Consider the following 20,621-nt stretch of genomic DNA (forward strand, 5'->3'; position numbering starts at 1 on the left):
TTTGTTTTGAGATTTTTTCTTTTGTTTCGTGTTCGACTCAATTTAGACTTCAGGCGATTACTAGACGACTAATCTTTCTTTGTCAGAGATTTAAAATCTTTTTATTTATTTCTAGACTGGTTTTATAGTTATTAACGCTTTAAAAATGCTTTTAAATTACCTATATAATTTTTATTCAAGTGATTCTATTGTCATGATATTATTTGTACATTTTTTTTAATTAAGTTCATTTTAAGTGCCTAGAGTTTCTAACTCCTCTCAAAGTTTTAGTTTAAAACAATGTCGTATTTGAATTTTTTCATCCAGCACGTTGCTACAACCCAAAAGTGATCTCGGCTTGATCCCTCTAAATGGTGTACGTTACACTATGCTTCGCTTTGATTTCAGAGTAGCATAGGTACAAAACTAGTTTTCGATCTGGCTAGATATTCCACCAACATTGATTACAAAGACGTTCCAATCAATTCCATATGGAAGAGCTTCAGATACCAGATCAAACGGCTATCTATATCGGAGATTATTCCGAATAATACCATCTAGATTGTTTAATTAACATAATATGAAACTCAAGTTTACATTTGAAATCTAATACTGGAAATTTCATACTGAGTCAACGTTGAGTTTACCGAATATTTATTTATTTATTTATTTATTTATTTACACTTTATTGTGCTGGCATACAAATAAATCCTTAAAATTAAAACTTATAACTAGTCCAGCACAGAAGGCGGCCTTATCACTTAAGAGTGATCTCTTCCAGGCAACCTACTGTGTGGAGTAATATTATGAAAGAGGAGGTAGGTAGGAAGTACAAAATATATATAAATATATATACATACATAGCTATATATGATCTATAATAAATACATACATATAAAATATTATATATATTACATATAATATAATACAATATAATACACATTCAAATAATATAATATAAATACATACATAAACTCATACTGTAGTTTAGATAGAAAAATAAAGTAAAACACAAATAAATAAATAAATTAATCTTACTAATCCGAGTTAAATGCCAAGTTCAAATAGTGGCTTCGGACTTGTTTGGCAAAGGTGTACAGCGTTTGAGCTTGTCGGATGCTAACTGGCAGGGAGTTCCATAATCCGGTAGCCCTTACGGAAAAAGAGTCACCGTAGAATTGTGTGCGATGCGGAGGCATAGACAGCACTAACCTGTCCACCGATCGCAGAGAATAGTTATCACAGTGCAGGAATTGGAACTGGTCTTTAAGGTAAGAAGGAGTTTTGGGATTGAAGAGGATACGATACAGGAGTTGCAGGTAATGAACATTCCGGCGAAGGCGGATCGGGAGCCACTTGAGCTTCTTACGAAAATGAGAAACGTGGTCATATTTACGGAGACCGTAAACAAACCGAATACAATAGTTCTGAAGTCGCTCAAGTTTATCCAATTGCTCAGATGTTAAGTCTAGAAAGCAAGCATCAGCGTAGTCAAGAATAGGAAGGAGAAGGGATTGTGCTAACATAATTTTGGTCGGTATGGGTAAAAAGTTACGGAGGCGTCGTAAGGAGTTAGATGCAGCATATAATTTGCGACTGATATGCTGGAGATGCTGCGACCAAGAAAGCGTTTGGTCCATAATTACACCTAAATTCTTTACTTGATTGCTGAAAGGAATACCCTCGCACCCAATTTTAACACTCGGCAGAATTCCCCAGTCAATCTCAGATATAAGATACTGACTTCCAACAACGATCACTTGGCTTTTGGAAGGATTAATCTTAAGTCCAAATTCATCGCACCATTTTACTATTGTTGCAAGTTCAGCGTTTATAGTGTTAATAGAATCGGGTAGATTACTAGGTGTAGAGTGAAGGTAGATCTGTACGTCGTCAGCATATGGTAGAGAGAAGTTATACGAGAGGAGAGATTATTTATGAAAATGGCGAATAGGAGAGGTGATAAGACGCCACCCTGTGGTACACCAGCGGGGACAGCACACCAAGAAGAATGTTTACCATCCAACAAGATACGCTGCCGTCGATCACCCAGGTAATTTTGAAACCATTCGAGCACTGTAGGGGAGAATTTAATTAGGCGTAACAGACCCAGTAAAATATCATGATTAACAGTGTTGAATGCGTTACTAAAGTCGAGAAGACACAATATGGTGAGTTGTTTATTGTCCATAGCTGAACGGATGTCATCAGTGACCTTAACGAGAGCAGTAGTCGTGCTATGACCAGGACGGAAACCGGATTGAAAAGGAGAAAGTATGCTGTGAGTGTTTAAGTATGAACTTAATTGAGCATGGATGATGCGTTCGAGGACCTTGGAAAGGAAAGGTAAAATAGAGATAGGACGGAAATCGGAAAAACAGTTTGGATTAGATTTTTTAGGGAGAGGAATAACCTGAGCATCTTTCCACGCATTTGGAAATTTGCCGGAGGTAAGTGAGAAATTAAAGATATGGGTAATGACAGGAGCAATAATATCAAGGATAGGAAGGATCATATTACGACTTACAAGGTCAGCACCGACTGCGTTCGAAGATATGGACAATATCGTCTTCTTAACTTCCGCTACAGTGCATCGTTTAAAATAGAACGGGGGAAAAACAGGAGCTGAAGTGGTAGAAAGGGAATTAAGTGTCTGTTGTATAGTCGAAACATTGAGGTTGGATGATGATGAAAAATGAGCGTTCAAAGCGTCAATATTAAAGATATTAAGTGAACAAGCGTGAGATGATTTACCAACTCCTAAGGATTTTAGAAACTTCCATATTTTAGAGGGGTCGCCGTTCTCGACCGAGTTATGGATATGGCGTCTTTGTGCATCTCTACACAGTATGTTGCAACGATTACGGATGTTCCTATATTTTTCACGCACTCGATCCGTTTTTGCTGTCTTCATTTTAGTCTTTGCACGATTTTTCCTATTCATAATAGATTTTATTTCAGGTGAGAGCCAAGGCGCAGGTGTATGTTTCTTTTTGACAAGTTTAAGGGGTGCATGTTTGTCATATAGCGCAGTCACTAAATGGTTAAAAGTACTTACTTTTAAGTCGATGGATTCTGCATTTATAACAGTCCCCCAGTCAGCGTCGTGTGCATCAGCCAAAAGGAACTCAGTATCCATACCGGCAAAATTACGAAGCAGTACAGAGGAAGGTTTAAATTTGGGAGGACGGAGTTTATAGGATACGTAAATAAGATCGTGAAAGGAAAAAGCATCAATTATATATATTATATATAATAATATTTAGTTATTTTATCAATTATATATATGTTATTTAGTTATTTTATTACTTCACTGAATAAATTTTGAGTCCGGAAATACGATCATGATATCAAATAAATTATAAAATATTACAAGAATTCAAGTTCGTACTTTAACAAGGCAATTTGATCACTATAATGATGAAGTATCTTTGAAATTTAAATACTTTAAACTGAATTATATTTGCTGTTTTTTATATTTGTATATTTTTATTTAATTAGTTTCTATCGTGAGAAAGATAGTTATGTTATTAAATAAACGTTGGATATTGGTAGTTTTGACTGAAACACAGTTTTACAGAGTAAATGATTGTGGAATAATGATATCTATACATATAATAAAATCGTAGGAAAGTCAAAACTGTACATTGAATATTTTTTTAAAAGAATACCTGGGCCGTGATCTATAATCGATATAGAAGCCAAAAACATAGTTTTTAGAATTTTTGTCTGTTTGTCTGTTTGTCTGTTTGTCTGTTTGTCTGTTTGTCTGTATGTTTGTCCGAGCTAATCTCGAAAAGTACTGCATAGATTGACTTCAAATTTTGCATGAATATTACTAACAGGTCGGGTGAGGCTATAGGCTACATATTATCAAGCTATCACCTACGGGGGAGGAGCTGTGAACCTTTATTTTTCTTACGTATTCCGTGTATTACGACAGCGTACAATCTAAAGACTCATGTTTAAATGTTGGTTTCGAGTAAGCCATGCTATTATCTAGCTTTACAAAATAAAAACTATGTCATTTACGTAATTTGGGCAGAGAAACAGTTTAATGAATTTAGTAGTATAAAGAAAAATTAGAAACAGCGCCATCTATTAAATGTTATAAAAATCAAATCAATTTACACGTTAACTATTGGAAATTAATAATCAAATGACGCATATATAAATGTTGTTTGACAATATCTATATTGACACTATACAAATTATGCCATTTAAGTAACTTGGGAAGAGAAACATAGCTTAAAGAATGTAAGTTGTATAATGTTAATTTTGTAACAGCGCCATCTATGAGATTTCGTAAAAATCAAATCAATTTACATGTTAACACTACTGAACACAATGTTAAAAATTAATAATTTAAATATAATTATGTTATTTATTTATTTAACTCTTTAACCCATATCTTCCGTTCCCTATAAGATATATTTCGTGTAAATAATAAACTACATTTTTTTTAAAGTGAGGGTAGATGTTTATTATTTTAAGTAAAAATAGACACCATTATCTACAGTTAATCTAATGATTGTGTTCCAAAGAGTATAATAATATATTGTTGTGTTCATTAGTTATTATTTTAAAAATCTTCGTGTTTTATAAATTTACTAGCTTACCGCCCGCGGCTTCGTCCGCTTTGTCTAAAACCTAATAAATTATGTACTAAAACCTTCCTCTTGAATCAGTCTATCTATTAAAAAAACCGCATCAAAATCTGTTGCGAAGTTTTAAAGATTTAAGCATACAAAGGGACATAGGGACATAGGGACACAGAAAGCGACTTTTTTCATACTATGTAGTGATATTTATAAAGCAATTGAATGCCATAAAACCAAAAATATCCAATGCAATCTTCGTGTTTTGTGAATTTTCACCATCATGCGTTCCCACAAAAGGTAAGTTGTTACTTACAGGTATTTATTGAAATGAAATGAAATGAAATGAAATGAATGATTCTTTTATTATTTTGAGGTGCATTGGGAACAGAAGTTTTTGATAAAATTTTATTTTTAAGTAGTTTTTTTTATAGATTTACAGTTATCTTTTGATTTTTTTATTTACAGATTCAATGCTAATAAAATTATATCGCCTTTGGAAGACGATTTCTGCTGATATTTTTACTACACCACTTGAAAATTGATGATTTGATGATAAAGACAGTAGCAGCGAGGATTAAGTGGAAATTAGTAATCATCCGCTTCGTCAATTTTTGACTGAAGTTAATGTCCAACGTCCAATGGTTCAATCATTGGAAGTATCTCGGGAAATTTTGGAGGATATTTTTCAGGAAGGAGAGGAGGGGCAGCCAACCACATATCAAACTACTACGTTTTAGTACCGAAAAAATTTTTATTGCCAAATGAAACGTAAATTTTGCACTCACAACTTTACAAGTAATGTTTTATTTTGACTTTACGGTTATCTGATTATAATATTTATCGTTATGGCTATCGACGTACCGACCGTACTGGGATCAGAGTAGGTACATGATATACAGTTCATCATCCAGGATTGCTTAGAGCATTTTCACACTGAAAAAGATGTTTTCTTTGAATCGTAGTTGCTTCATTATTTATTTTTAATCATTTTACATAATATGTTTTATATTTTATAAATATATCATTTTCATTATTTAAGTAGATAAAATAAATTATGTAACGGTTTTATAAGAAAACACATTATAGTTAGGCGACGGTGATTTCTTCCAGGCAAAAGATATTCATCAGCTCAATAAAATTGAACAGTATGTTAGTTATTCTTTAGATTCACAATTGTACCTAATGAGCATTTCCGCATGCAAGTTGTATCGTAGTTTAGATGTATCATAGTTTTTACATATTAAAGTTCCAACAAAACCCTCAAATTTTTTAGTAGAGTTGAGCAAGATAATTTGAAAAATGTGCCGTGTTAAGTATTATAGAAAAGGTTAGTAATTCGTTGGTAATTATTATTTCTTCTTCATTTACATGTTGTTAGTAAAAATAAACTTTAACTAACAGTCAAAGTAGTCAAAGTATATTGTAACATTCATTCATCATTTTTTGTATAGGCGATATTAACGTAGTATGTTCTTTTTGTAATGCTTTATAGTGTAGTAAGGCGAGTCGGCTTTCGTTTGAAGATACACCGGAACCTTTCACAAAATCACTACTTTTAGAGGAACATACTGTGCAATTAGCGTTTAGCTACTATTATGTATTCTGTGGTGCAATGTAAACTGTTATTAGACAATATTCGCTCTTATAGTAGTGCGTTTCAAATGATCCTTTGGTGCTCAATAATTATCAGAAGATCCGTTCATGCTTACTTTTAAGATACAAGGTCAAGTTTACCATTTGATAGGATCCCTTTTGCCTGAAGGCCAAGCTAAGTTTGTTTAAATATATTTTGTATTCGACTACAACGAATAGTGGAATACAAGAAATCAATATTTCTCAAATTTAAAACTGAACTCATTTCACAATTTTAGAACAGGTTAATTCGTATGTATGCAGTTTTAAATCGACATTAGAAGCTTTTCCTCAAGATGGTGATATCGGCACTCAGGAACTCCCTGGACGTGTTATAACGCCCAGGCCACAGTATTACAATTTTTCCTACAGTAGGGCGACGAATGTATTTTCGCATAGCAACGGAGGGGAACTCGCGGGGGGTCAAGTGACGCGGGCCACGTACCACAAACATGCTTAGTTTGTGGTATCGAGCGCGAAAGATAGTCATCGTGTTTTTAGTAAAGTTACTATGTAAACTAACGTAATTTAATACTTAGGTACATATTCTATAATGGTGTGCTCAAACTGTTAATCTACATTTAATTTAGATTATTATTTGATACTAAGTAATGTAGAATTTAAACCACATTCATGTTTTCTTCAGATTTTAAGATTTTCTTATCAGAGTGTTCAATTTTAATGTAGTTAAATTTTATAAGAGACAATAATTAAGAAAATTTTAAAATAAGGTGTCACGTATTTTTTTTAAACGACGAATGACGAAAAACGACCTAATCGCGGACGAAGTCGCGGGCAACAGCTAGTTTCTATAATAAAATAACTATACATATAATAAGTAGAACTTTGTTTCTTCATCACCATTTCAAAATACGAGCAAAATTACGTTGAATCATCATTTTCATTGAAACCTCTACAATTTGGCATCACTTATAAGAGAAAAGTTCACCTATTTTAAATATTAAATGTTCTTATTCCTTTGCGTATTTATGTGTGTGTTAAATATATTGTAATCATTGTAAATAAATTGTAATTTCTTACCGCCAAACAGTTAACATCGTCTCTTTACAGAAGTCTAAGACAAAGTGACAGTGAAGTGATACGAACGAACCCATGTGATGTAAGTGATATAGTGGTTAGGTAATTATGTGAAAAGGGACAGCAGTGATGTGGCTCCCGGCGGCGCTGTGTTTGTTCAGCCAATTGGGTATGTAACCTATGTTATTAGACCTCTTCACAATGGGCAGCGTTGGCCCAATAAATAATTGACGATGTTTGCGACCATTACGGCGTCTGTGAAAAACGTCTACAATGACGTCCGATCATAGACATTTAGGCCCTCTACACTATCGTGATATCGTAGAGGCACTACTCGCCCAACGCTGCCCATTGTGAAGAGAGCCCATTATTAAATTATTTTTCAAGTCAAATTTTAACGTTAAGAAGTGACTTGTAACTATATTATTAAAAGTATGGACGTGAACAGTGTTAATAAAATGTTGATATATACGTCTATCATCTCTGTGAAAAAAAATCATATAAAATTCGATTAGGTTGCTAACGCTGTTTCCCCTTAAGACTAAGTGTATAATAAAATTCATGGTTTAGTGCAAACTTGTGTGAATAAATAATAAATATAAATAAGAAATTTTCAAATTCATATGTTAAATCTCGTAATCTCGAAGCAGACTCCTATATTTCTGAAGCATATTTACGAATTACGTTACTATTTAAATTTTAATAGTGGACTTAAAAATGTTTTATTACAAAATTTCTCCCTTTAATATTAATTATTAAGTTAAAAAAAAATCATTTCTCTCTAAGAATATACCTAACATTATAAGAATATTAAATTACAAAATCCCTGATGACCAATTAAATGAAATTAATTCAAAATCTCGACAAAGTTCCTTTTGTAACGAAAATTAATTAGTGTTGTTTATATAATGGGGCAAAGAAACCTCTTACACCCGTCCTTTTTTTGCTCCAACGTCAAATAAACTTAGTGTTTCTAAACAACATTAAGCAAATGTTCAAAGCTGGATTATCTAGATGACTCCACATTTTATTTGCTTAGTGTTAAACCAACGTCTTTATTTAATTTAACAAAATAAACACGTTAAAGGAATACAATTCCTGTAAACATTTTTTATTATAAATATACTTAATTTCATGGGAGTAGGATAACATGGACATTTTAATCATTAAGAATTCGCAGAAATTTGACAATATGTAATCAGGAAAGGGACTGAATTATTTATTTTACAAATTACTTTGTTCGTAGCAGTTAAGAAAGGCAGCGCGTGTAAAAGTTATGGTCCTATACTTCTGCACAGCTTTTAAAATATCTATATTATATTGAATTTATTTATATTTGAAAATATGCTTCTTCAAAAACGCTGTGCTTAATGTATTAAGTTCAGAAATATTAAGTCGTTTTAGTCATATTTTAGGAAAAAATGTAGTAGTTACATATCCCAAATGTATAGGTAACGATATGAAAGTAAACAACTCAATAATAATTATTAAGAAGTAGGTGTACTCTCTCGACCATATTAAAAACTAAACAAAGGCATAGATAATAAAATAATAGGAAGGTACTAGACGAAGTTATCATTATGTTATCAGAATAAGAAAATTAGACGTAACATTCTTATAAACACGAGATACATGAACACAAAACAAATATTAGTGTTTCGGTTTCCTATTATTATACTAGAAAGTAAATTCTTCATTCTTGACAATCGAAAGTCTGTATTTCTTAAAATAGAAACATTACTTTATACATTTGTTTAACAACTATTCTAGCTTAAATAGTTACCGCAAAATTTGCAACGTGACAGGCTGTTTCTAGAATTAATTGCTACGTAATTAATGCGTTCCTTCACACGTTCTAGGAAATAATTTTCAAAGGAAACGCCAGACATTATTTATGTGTGTCGTGTACGTGACATCAATATTTTCTTGGCGATTTCGTCGCTTATAAAGCCATATTCGTGTCATGTCTCATCAAATAAGGAGAGTGCGTAATAAGCTTTATCACTGTTATATATTTCATTAAAATATACTCATAGATGAGAGGTATTAAGGGCTCTGTTTGTTTGGAAAGTAATTTGGTGGATGTTTTTATTTACCCACAAAATGTGATACAATATACAAGGTTGTGAAGGATATAATACCTACAGGACAAAAAGATTTAATACTAGACTGTGTATAACACGTGTCGTAGAATGCAAGTATTAACCTTTTACGAATAGGTACTTAACTGCAAGATTGTGACTTCAAAATTCTTAGTGCGTGCGTAGTTAAAGGATTGAAGTTTAATTATCCTGCAGTGTCTAATTTATTTAACATCAATTTAATAGTTCTAGGTTCCGAAACCGAGGGATCAATTTTAGTAGAACTTTCACTCGAAGCTGTAACACGGAATAACTGCTTCTATTTTGAAGAAGAGGGTTGATCTTGACTGCTTTTAATCGAATTGGGGTGACTCACAAGTAATTCTTTTTTATCACCCTTGAAGTTAGGGTGGGATTATTGACTGACATAATATAGAAACACTCATATCAAAGAAATTTTGAAAATACCGTATATTATTAGGGAAAATCAGATAGGAATCTAGTCAATATATCCTCTCATAAATCAAAAAATAAATTATAATTCCAATACTTGATATAAAGATAAAGGAAATTGAATGAAATTTGTGTAATTTCCTATTCGCAATAAGATATTAAGGTAATGTATTCATTAAAACTTGAGCCGAGCTTTTTAATTTTGCTCGGTGACCACCGAGAGGTGTTCCGTCTATATATATTTAAGTCTTTAAATTTTAATGTAACGCTCACGTAAAAGACCCACCGACTAAATATGAATCGATAACGATCGCCAGGTCTATATAAAGAAATGGGTTAAAAGGGAAAAAAATAAACCTTTTAACGTAACCGACTAGGGTAAACCAATATCCTCGTTGTAAGGCAGTGAATGCATAATAGAGAGCAAGCTGTAACATCGGATCTACAAAACCACTTTTATACACTACCATTTTTCCATTGCCCCTTTTCAGAGCACGACCACAAAAAACAGCCATTTGTTCTTTAAATTTCGATTTTAAATCGTACAGTAGAACTGTTTAATATTGTACACTGTTATTTTTCGATAACTAGATTTTAAATTAGTTTACCAACAATTTATTTCCAATCAAACAAAAGTCAAATAATGGTAATGTGCTTTTAATGTCATTATTAACATTAAATTGAAGAAAAACCTTTTCCAACTCCACTCAAATAATAATGATCAATTAACTATTTTGTGGATGCATAAAATATTAAACCTTCAAATTACAAAGCGATTGAAAACCGCTCTTTTCAGCCATAAAATTTGCTTCAAACCATTCAATTCAATTTACGATTTATTGAATTGACATTGACATATTCAGGAAAATTACAGAAATCACCGTAAACGACCACTAAATAAAAAAAACTTTGGATATCTATTTATAAGCTCTCTGTTCGTTTAATATTATTTCAAACGTCGTCTGAATACTTCATTTTATTCACATCTGATATTTTCCCGAGAAACCAATATGTGTGGCGGTGAACTTTTATAATCTTCCGACAAAGTTGAGTCAATAAAGTACCGAACCGTTTTTATACATCAAAAAAAGTTACTGCGAAGGGTGCCCATTCATTTTGCGTTTATTTTTTTCTTAGGCTAGTCCATTCCGTTCGCCCCGCTCCCTCGGCCCGTATAATTCACAAATAGCTTCTATGAATTCTGCTGTATGCTGTAATCGATTGCTTGTGGTATGCTTTGTTATTGCTTCATAAATAATATATTTAGGTAAATATTTGATTAATTCCCAGTACACAGTTTTTTAGGATAAAGAATCAAAACAAGTATATTCGTAGAAAGATAATGTGATTTTACGATTATGTGATTTTTTGTGAATTACGCAGAAAAATAATGTTATTCGATTAAGGTTATTAAGAACTCGTGTACGTCAATAAACACTAAGTAGGTATACTCATTAGCTTCTAATGGAAGTTATAATATTTTCCGCCCACTAACCGTCCGTTAGAACGAACTAATGATTAATGAGTTACTGGAGTCACATTGAACCTGTGAAGTCTTTAAATCCATATTCCCAGTTTTATACTGCTTTATATAAATCGTTTCGAGTAATTAAATTAATAATTCTTAACTAAACCGATGTATTTTCATAAAATACATTAGCAAGGTCTTCAAATTACCATTTCTTAATATTAATGAACAGTATGATATCATATAATTTACCTTGAAAACTGAAAATTCATACCAGAACTTTTTGCGTAATACGTGAAAAAACATGCAATTAAATACGCCGATAAAGTTTTAAAGTAACGTTTATTCGCTCCTGGTCCCTCTCATCCTATTTACCCTGAATCCAAACCCTTAACCGTATTAAGTTAATCTATGTTTAGTAAAGCTTACATGGACTAATTAGATTTAATTAAGGCAGTAACTGGAAAATAAATCGTAATTCGTCGCTATATTAAGCCTCGCTGCGAATGGCGTATATAAGTATAATTTGATTAGCTCATACAATTTTGGGATAATTATCGTGTCGTATCCAATTTAAAATGAAACGATAATGAATATAAAGCGATATTTAAAGATGAATAAGTATTGCTCATAAAATGTGTTAATATAGAGTATATATTTAAGAGTCAAGCAATTCTATATATGTATCATATTATTTAACGCATAAATTAATATAACCTATACTAATATTATAAACCTGGAGAGTTTGTTTGTTTGAAAGCGTTAATCTCAGGAACTACTTGTCCAATTTGAAAAAATCTTTCAGTGTTAGATAGTCCAACAGAAGTTGAGCAGTGTGGGAAAAACCGCGGGGCACAGCTACGCGTTTCATACAAATGTATGAATAAACGACCGCTCTTTCCTATATTGCAATCCTGTTATATTCAATCATTTGCGGCAAATTGTTTCGAATGCGCCTACATGCATCGTGTGACGCCCTATCAGATAACGCGTTCATTCGGATACTCCAAAAAGGCAACAAACCGCTAGTAAAATGGAAAAATAATGGATATATGATTATACTTTATTTGCTCAAGATAAAAAATCAATACACACTTTTTCAGTACGAAATCTCTTTCTTTATACGTAGTACTTAGTACAATTTTATTTGCCTAATCTTTACTTCTTATTTAAAAGCCACTTGCCAAATACTGGCGTTATATTTTAATAATGTTTTATTCAAAGTAGCCGTAAAAAGCAAAGTCCCAGTTAAAAATCAATCTTTAGTGAAGTTATTTCTGGCCGTGAGCCAGTAAGAGCAAAGAAGTAAAGGTGAGGTCAATTCAAGGTGCCATATTGATTCCAGAGCGGTTGGTTTAACGAATCACTTGACATACAACCTTCGCAATTCAATCAGCCCCAAAAGCTTTTACAATTCAATCTCCTAATAATGCTGACCCAACGAGATGAAGGCGGTTTCTGGAAAAAGTGTCTTAGATCTTTTCGATAACGTCGACCTCGCAATATGAAAGATATGATGTCTTAGAACGCCTAATTAGACGCTCTAATTTCTCGCTCATTAAAAACTTTCTAAACATTATAGCTTTTTAATGCATGAAGCTGTCCATATGTATAACGACGCGTGACCTCTCATGAAAAGCATTTCATTTGAAAAATAAAACGTACTAAATATTTCTTTTTCGTATAGAAATCCATCAGAAGGACGTCAAAGGAACGAAATGGGATACGGGATGTGGTGACAGTAATAGTAATAAGAGTAAATGGATGTAGGCCTTGCGTGGTAAAAGGGACTTGTGGTATACCATGCCTTTTTACTAAAAAATAAGTAAATACCCAAACATTTGCTGAAATCAGCCTCAAATGTATCAACGCAGAGCTCAATTTTGTGTGAAGAAAAAATAAGATGCGACTTTCCAATACGGAAAGATTTTGTTTAAGATAGTTGGTCACGATAGCAGAGGACCCGGGTTTTTATCCTTTTTAGAAGGCTCTATTTAGATGTTTTGTCTGCAATCTCTATATTTAACGTTCGGGTGAGGCATGGTGATAAGGTTTAAAGACTTTTTTCATTATTAGAAAAGCTCTTTTAGACCGGTCGATCACGTCTCAATAAAGTTGAGAATGTAAGAGTGCGTAAGTATACACTGTTCGCGAAAACACATTGAAATTTTGTTTTGAATTCTTTAAATATAAAATATTACTTTTTTACCTGAGCCATAATTGAAAAATTGTAATAAAAGAAGTGAAGTGACGTGAATAAGAAAAGTTTGCAAGCGTAGTTAAAAATTATTATATTTTTCCATCTACGCATTAAGATAATGCCTCTCTAGAAGCACTTAGGTACCGTCGAAAGCTGACAGTTGTTAAAACTATTAAATACGGGACATTAAGTCGGGATGAAAACAAAAACTCAGCACTTAAACTGTGTACGTTACTGCTTATAAGTTTTGCTGTTATTGTTTTACTGTACTATGGCTTAAGTAGGATAAACACCTGTTGCATACTTGTTGTTAACATATTATAAGTTGCAGAGAATTTTATATTAGTCCCAAACATTCAATACGATATTAATTATATATTTATGTGTAATACTTGCGTAAAATCAAACACAAGAAAATACAATGTGACATTTTATTTCTAACTAGCTTACCCGCTTTGTCTAAAACTTAATAAATTATATACTAAAACCTTCCTCTTAAATTACTCTATCTATTAAAAAAACCGCATCAAAACCTATATATATATATCTATATATATAAATTTAAGCATACAAAGGGACATAGGGACATAGGGACAGGGAAAGCGACTTTGTTTTATACTATGTAGTGATGGATTTCTAAATTTGCTCTACATTCAACAATCTACAATTCTATAAGATAAAGGCCCAAATTTGTTGTAATTTCACCGTTTCAGCATTCACTGTTATTAAAATGGATTCCTGTAGCTAACGGACAGGACGATGGATAGATACCGTATCTTAATTAATAGGAACCCGTTATACCCTCTGGGCACGGACCCCGAAAAATTCTTCGAATGTTATTCTAAAACATATATCAGTCGGGTTTTGTTCACTAAAATAGTGATGCTACATCCGACACATGTCAACAGAGGAAAAATGGCTTAATACACGTCAATCAATCTAGTTTTTATTGCGTGTACGAAACACTTTTTCCGTAGTGATTTTTCTTTATCTAGTTTATATTGAGTTGTTACGCCGCGCGAGTGGGCTCGTGTTTTTGTGGATTTCTTTTTGGCTGAATTGGTGTCGTATTTTTATCTTTATAATTAAGAAATTGTATGAATAATTTGAACAGGGTTTTATTCTAACTCTAATGTATAAGTAAGCCTTATACATAACATAACATCAGTTTTTACAAGAAGAAGAATAAAAATTGTCTACGAAGATCTATGAGAAATATTTAATTGTGTTTTATTTATATTGTTTTAATTTTGTGTTGCAATATTATTAAAAATATACACACACACACATATGAACATTTCATTTAAACTAAAGTGATGGGATATTGTAATATTAAAATCAAGAAAAAGAATAAAATATAAAGTAAAGAATGCAGTGAAATAACTCTGCAAAGGGAAAAGTTTAAATAAATAAGACGTATACTTGAAACTTCTTTGTATGCGAAACTTCAACTTCCATATTTTAATCCCACCCCATGAGGGGTGGGATTAAAAGTTTAACTGTTTTAGTATTTCGTAATTTAGTAAGGTGGCAAATTACCCTATATTATTTTTTTTAGAATTAATAACTTTCAAGGTCAATATTCGAAATTTCGAAGAACTTACCTATGAAAAGAGTAGTTACTGGTACCATATTAATACAGATAGACTGCAGAAGCTGTTTTCAGTTTTTAATTGTTAGTCTGTATTTTTACCATCCCCTCGCAACTGAGGAAGTTCGTTAATTATTTTCTTTGCTTTACTAACCTTTGGCAATGCAATTATTTTATTATACCTACGATACCTACGATGTTCCACCCATGATACGCCTACGCACTACACATTCAATATACAATATACATATTATCACCCAATACGAAATCATACTTAATTAGGTTGACGTCCATATGCCGTGGTAACTGAACGTAAATATTGTTACATAAGAGCCAGCGCGCACGAGCAACTTTGTCTCAGCAACTATTTTGTCTCTCCCACCCATGGGCTAGTATGAAAGTGCGCGCACGTAGCGACGCAACTCCCCATACAATTGATGGGAAAGACAAAATAGTTGCGGAGACAAAGTTGCTCGTGCGCGGTGGAATACAAACTATCTATTATTTTGATGAAATTAAAGAATGGAAATTATTCGAACACGAGGCGGGATTCGAATCCGCATCAGATCGTGTAAACTGAATAATCAAGTTGTCACTTCCACTTCGAAAATTGTCTTTCAAATCAATCATTGTTATAAAAATGATTATGGATTAATATGAAACCACACATACCTACGCCAGCTGCAGGTGTTTGTAAACCGCTGCCTCCGTCGCATCATCAGAATTTACTGGCCTAATACTATCTCCAACGACGACCTTTGGGAATGCTGCAACGAAACACCGATCGCCCAACAGATTAAGCGCCGTAAGTGGAAGTGGATTAGCCACACGTTACGTAGAGACCCGGAACACATACCAAAGCAAGCTTTGGATTGGAACCCCCAGGGGAAACGAAAACGTGGCCGTCCAAAGTTAACTTGGCGTCGGACTGTCATCGCAGAGGCCAAGTCTATAGGAAAATGCTGGAGCGAAATAAAACATGCTGCCAAAAATCGGGATACATGGCGATGTACTGTCGACGCCCTCTGCCCCACCTAGGGGCCTTAGGATATTAAGTAAGTAAGTACACATACCTATAGGGTTTTTAATAGTGACAATTATTTTCGCAATAAAAATCTTTAAATATCACTTAGTTACCCGGGAAAATTCCAGAAACTAATCTTTTTAACATCAATACAGAATTATTACCTTATTTCATACCCTTAGTGCTCTGGATTGGAATAATTTGTATCCTTTCAATTTTCCTGGAAATTACTTCGTATATAGTAACTCGTTTCGGATAACTGTCTTCTTGTTATAAAGGAACAGATTTTTGAGTTAAGATTAATTCATATTTTGTCTATTCGCTCTTATCTAATGTCGGCTTAAACAAGAGGAAAATCATTTTTCCAAAAGTTGAATTGGCTTATCTCTAATTTAGGAATTCCCATTTAAACAGCCCACTTGCCCATTTTCGATTATGAAGAATATTCAACAAAAGGTTAAAAGTCAAATTAAAGAAGGCAGCTTCCTTAATGGAATAACAATGAGGAATTAAATCATTTCCATATAAATAGAAAATTTAATTGATTGTCAAATAAAAATATTATTTTTTAATTAGAAAATTAAATAGCAATGACAAATTTCGATATCACAGCAGATTAAACGCTCTGACACATATTTATTGGTAATATGTTAATGAAACTGTGGGGGATATTAATTATTTTTGACCTCATGCCGACTAACAAAATGACTTATTAGATGTAATTTCAATGTTTAAAGTTTAAACTGATTGCATTGTGTTCTTTGTATAGATTTGTCTACGTTGCAATATTTTAATGAAGTAATAGTAACTAAATTACTTATAGCACCTTTATACTGGATACATTCTCTGATCTCTCAATAATAACCAATAATTTCATAACAAATTGTCAGAAAGTAAGCAAGAATAGATTAATGAAATACATATTATCTCCATAAAAGTAATCAAAAATATTCCCTATTTTATTAATTAATCTCCCTTATAATAACAAAATAAACGTAGAATTAATTGTATGAATGTTATCGATCACACAAAAAGTAATACCTGTGTAATTTCGTAAACAACAATTTATCATAAAAACGTTTATTGAAACATGTTTCATGCATGAAAGAAACATAATTGTAATAAAGTTGGAAATTGCGAACAGATGTTAAGTTTCATGTAGGTTTTCGTACGTTACGAATTACGAATAATGACGAATAACGACGTTGGTGCTCATCACAATTTTTATACCTATACCTACTTGAATCTTTGGTACCTACGTCATCATCATCATCATCATCACCAGCCCATATACGTTCCCACTGCTGGGACACGGGCCTCCTATGAGGGTACAGGCCATAATCCACCACACTGGCCAAGTGCGGGTTGTCACATGTCACATGTCATCGAACTTTTGATTCTTCGACATGTCGGTTTCCTCACGATGTCTTCCTTCACCGTTCAAGCAGTGGTGATGTTACAACATGCGCAGATAAATTGAAAAATCAATTTGTTTCCTGCGCGCTCGCCTGGTCTCGAACGCCGGACTTATCGATTCGAAGTCCGAGGTCTCACCACTGAGCCACCACTGCTTTTACTGCTGGTACCTACGTAAAACATAATAATTGTATTCTTACAAATAAATCTATGGCTTACCTACTAGACTTGTTTATTTCTTATTATTTTTATCGTAGGTAAGTCATAGATATTGCAGCTGAATATTAAGGGTATATATTTATTATATTCACTATCTGCAATATCCTTTTCTCTATTTATAATCACAAGTTTAATTTTATATCACAAAAGACGATTAAAGTGATGATCATTATTCTAAAATAGGCGAAGTAAACTCGCACAAAATAGGCTATACTTAATTTTTCTTTAATACGAAAATAATTCCGCGATACAAAACCTATTTTTGCTCGTAAGCACAGAAATCACAATAAAATAAAATTCTTTAGCAGTTCTACGAAGAGGTGTTGAAATGCCAACGTTGGTCATTAGGTCGCAGCCTAGTTTTGGTACAAAGAAACCTGAATGTTCACACAGTAATAATTTAACGATGCCAAGTTTTTCTACAGCGCTACAAAAGTTTTATACAATTGTTATATCATCTATCCCGTAACATAGCGCAAATAGAAATATCGTATTTTCATTTTCATAAATACATTTCAATTGGATGAAATTATTTCTAAGCCTTCATTGTGATACCATACCCATTTATATTTTTTCTAGGATTAATAAACTTTTATGTGGTATATATTATATTTAGGAGATTATGATTACTAAAATCCCTACTAAAATTATAAATTCGAAAGTAACTCTGTCTGTCTGTCTGTTACGCTTTCCCGTTTAAACCTCTCAACCGATTTTGATGAAATTTGGCACAGACAATCCTTAGACCCTGAGAAAGAACATAGGCTACCTTTTATTGCGAAATATGTACCACGGGCGAAGCCGGGGTGGACCGCTAGCATAATATTTCAGGAATTTGCCCAACATAATCATTCTTAATTCATATGGATATAACATATTTTTTACAAGCTTAGTTCAATATATTAATAGCATTTTTTTTTTAATTTAAGTATAAAATAGAATGAATGGAAGCTCTTAATTTTTAATAATATTTAAGAGTTTATCTACGAAAGAAAGACGGATTGTGGAGTTCGACAGGAATCAAGCAGTTTTTCATTTTTCGTAATTTAAAAACGTCTTTATATTGAAAAATTTAAAATACATTTGACCCTTGTTTATTAAAAAATATATTTTAAATACACACATATACACACGAGACAAAGGCAAGAACAAATGTAACAATAATGATGACATAAACAGTTTAATAATAAAATCGGTGTGAATTTAACCAATGTTAGTCGCTTCGCATCTCAGCTCGCCTCATTTCATACCAGGAATGGATTTTAATCAAACAAATTTCCTTTAATCTAGCTAAAAAAAAACCAATTCAGTATTTAATAAACTGTAGGACTACCTAAATAAACTCGGCTGCGAAAAAGTCCGGTTCTAAAAGCCTTTGAGGGAAGTTACCTTGAGCAGAAAGCTATAGATATATATTTGTATGTATAGATTGTCACCGGTTTCCCCACTTTGCATACTAATTACAACTCTCAGAGATGGATTCAGTGAAGGAAAAAGGAATATATCCCTAACAGCAATCACTTGATTACCTCTCGCGTGTATACAAACGTCTATTATAGTGTATAGTGTGTGTTAGATTGCATTAATTTTATTGTTTCATCTATTTATAGATGATAAGGTGACTGATATAGTGATCTATCAACGCACAGCCCAAACCACTGTACGTATCGGGCTGAAATTTGGCATGCAGGTAGATGTTAGGATGTAGGCATCCGCTAAGAAAGAATTTCCCGAAAATCTTGCGGGAGCGGGAAAAAACGGGGAAGCACGTACAAAGTCGTGGGCGGAAGCTAGTTGAATATAAGAATTATTAAACATGTGTATAGATAAACTTAATAACAGTGATGTTAAAAATGTTAATAATATAGTCGATTTACTTAAATGACAATATCATCAATATCTCCGAATATTTCAGAGGATATTAAATGAAATAGGCATTCAGTAAATTATACTTTCGGCTCAATAAAAGAATTCATGCCCTATTTTTGAATTATTATTAGTAATGTTTGTATGTATTTATATTATATTATTTGAATGTGTATTATATTGTATTATATTATATGTAATATATATAATATTTTATATGTATGTATTTATTATAGATCATATATTATAGCTATGTATGTATATATATTTATATATATTTTGTACTTCCTACCTACCTCCTCTTTCATAATATTACTCCACACAGTAGGTTGCCTGGAAGAGATCACTCTTAAGTGATAAGGCCGCCTTCTGTGCTGGACTAGTTATAAGTTTTAATTTTAAGGATTTATTTGTATGCCAGCACAATAAAGTGTAAATAAATAAATAAACTAAATAAATAATGTTTCGAAGCAAAGAGTCTTCAGTAAAGAAGTATGTATAACTCATACTATTTAATCTGATCATATTTATGCAGGTATCAAACTATTCCCCTACTTGGACTGAATTTGCAACAGTGTAAATTGATTAATACAGGTTGAATACAGGTACTCAAAGGCTAGGCTTGAAGTATGACATCGGTGACGTCATACACTCGTATGCTAATTGCTAACCGTCTAATCCACTTTCGACCCATCCCACTAAGGACTTCTTAGAACGTATATTCGACTATTCATTCGACTTATGTGATCGTAACACCGTAACAAGCTTTATGCGGTACCAAGGAATAGACTAGCTACTATCAAATTAGAAGTTTATATATAAAGCATCCTTCTAACCCTATCCAACTAATAATATTAAGGCGAAAGTTAAAAAGAATGGATGTTTGATACTATATATGGCAAAGAACTGACTGAATCTGTTTGAAATTTGATACTGAGGTTCCAGTAAGTTTAATAACATGATTCTCCATAGTTTACCATAGCCTTACAATAATTGTTTCACTTTTTAAATATGCTTCGTATCGGATTAGTAAACGCACTCGATTATTTATAA

General features: G+C 32.6%; 1 protein-coding gene across 2 annotated transcripts in view; it reads left to right on the plus strand.

The window, feature by feature from the left end:
* The window catches only part of LOC123698501 (hemicentin-2-like), a 75,959-nt gene that overhangs the window by 14,922 nt on the left and 40,416 nt on the right, over positions 1-20,621 (plus strand). The window contains exon 2 of one of the 2 annotated variants that reach the window (XM_045645151.1): positions 7,264-7,419. In XM_045645151.1, coding sequence (XP_045501107.1) covers positions 7,380-7,419 — 40 coding nt within the window. In that variant the 5' untranslated portion in view covers positions 7,264-7,379. The remainder of the gene's footprint in view (positions 1-7,263; positions 7,420-20,621) is intronic. The other variant, XM_045645152.1, reaches the window with a different exon arrangement.

This window comes from Colias croceus, chromosome 16 (genome assembly GCF_905220415.1).
Source record: "Colias croceus chromosome 16, ilColCroc2.1".
NCBI classification, from domain to species: Eukaryota; Metazoa; Arthropoda; class Insecta; order Lepidoptera; family Pieridae; genus Colias; species Colias croceus.